The sequence below is a fragment of the Pyxicephalus adspersus genome, chromosome 2 (assembly GCF_032062135.1).
Source record: "Pyxicephalus adspersus chromosome 2, UCB_Pads_2.0, whole genome shotgun sequence".
Taxonomy (NCBI): Eukaryota; Metazoa; Chordata; class Amphibia; order Anura; family Pyxicephalidae; genus Pyxicephalus; species Pyxicephalus adspersus.
Window position 1 is genome coordinate 126,180,102 of NC_092859.1, and position 1,818 is coordinate 126,181,919.

The window sequence follows — 1,818 nt, forward strand, 5'->3', positions numbered from 1 at the left end:
CACCAAGTTTAACTATAACATGTGTCCTTCCCAAAGGGAGGAAATAACCAAGCTTCAGATAACAGCCCGAGGAATGCCAAGTAACCAAAATCATGTGAGATGAGGCTACGGCAGAGTGCAGTAACATCTTGTGAGATTTGGGCTAACATTTTTATTTTTATATCATCCCCTTTTGTAAACCGTATATCAACATCACAGGGTCCTTGTGCAATGCAGTCACTCCATGGTTGGTGGGAAGTTCTAGTGGGGTGCTAGACATAGCTTACTGAAAATATAACAGAACCCTGCCCCAGTACTTATCTCAAGAGCCCACAGCCCTGGTTCAAGCAGTTGTCTGGCCCTGGATAGATGCAATTATGGAAAAAGTCTGACGTGTAGAAATCAGTCTTTAGGAGTTTCTATATTCCTAGGCCATCTGCAGACCACCCTAGCCCATATGTGATGCTGAAACATCCAATCCAATGATTGAAATGGGAAGGATGGGGACAGTAGGGATGAAGAGGAAAGGGCTAGATGATGCTGGATGTTCATCAGTAAATAAGGTTTGACAAATACACACTGCAGGAAGTAATTTCAGTGTAAGTGAGGAGCCTGTTTAACAATGCAAAACTTATGGCAAGGTTGGATTTCAGCTTTAACAAAAACATTGGGTCAGTGATAGATAACTAATAGAGCCACAAGCTTTTTAAATTGTGATAACACTTTCCTTCTTTTGTTTTCTTCCCAGTTCAGAACATTTGTAGCTAACGACTGAGCATTGCACGGGGACGGAAGTGTGGGGGATGCTTTGAGAAACCGAATACTCAATATTGTTCAGGAAACTATCTTTCCTTTCTTCCTTTCTCCTATTTGTTGATAACAAAAGTAGACAAATAGATCTACTTTTTTACAAAAATAATCACATGACGCAAGAGGAGCAGCTCATACAAAGCAAACTATCATTCACTTCTTCATAGGTCAGCATGATACCCAATTACATTATATTAATATTATTATATTATTACAGGGATATAAGAACAATACACAGTATACATCTTACAAGGGTTGGTGGTTCAGATGGGGTTCTTTCAGTCGTATAGCCATTTCTTTTTCGCCTTCTTTCAGCTGGGTTTTTGATATCAACCTTAAAATATACAAAAAAAGTAAAATATATTATGTAATGCACTATTTAATTGAATGAAACAGTGCTGACAATGAAGACACATGATTGCAATGGATTACTGAATTACACAAATAAATAAATATAAAAATGTTTTGTCCTCTAGTAAGCAGCACCACAACTACTAAATGAACAATGCAGATGAATTTCACATATGAGGAACAATGGATACAGAGGGATTTGGGCCTGGTCATGACAGATGGAGGAATAATCATATACATATAATAGTACATTATGTTCATTCCACCTTGTCAGCCCAGTTCCTCACAAGACATGGGTGTGTGAAGGCTTGCGTTCCAAACTGTAGGCGGCTTGGCGATCCAGCTCATCTTTTGTCTGGCATCCTGTGGAACAGTGACAATAATAGACATGAACACTATTCCATGCTTTAAAAATCACTCTTTTCTGGAACACAGAGTGCTGGCCAGATAAGTGTATGTGCATGCACATATTGCATGTAGACTGGAAATACAGCTGAACACTTAAACAAGCCAACATAAAATAGAAGAATAATGGTGAAAGGCCAATGTCAAAACTAGGGGAGTGTCTATGTGTAGTCTTTAACATTTACAAAATACTCATTGTGTACACAGATAAAACAACATCTCAATTCAGTGCTGATCTGTGAACAGAAGTTCTTTTCTGCCAGTCAATTGTGT

General features: G+C 38.5%; 1 protein-coding gene across 1 annotated transcript in view; it reads right to left on the reverse strand.

Annotated features, from left to right (window-relative positions):
• Positions 1–1,818, reverse strand: part of MYZAP (myocardial zonula adherens protein) — a 60,838-nt gene that overhangs the window by 15,041 nt on the left and 43,979 nt on the right. Inside the window, exon 3 of the mRNA XM_072399093.1 lies at positions 1,040–1,123. Within this exon, the coding sequence (XP_072255194.1) occupies positions 1,040–1,123 (84 nt within the window). The remainder of the gene's footprint in view (positions 1–1,039; positions 1,124–1,818) is intronic.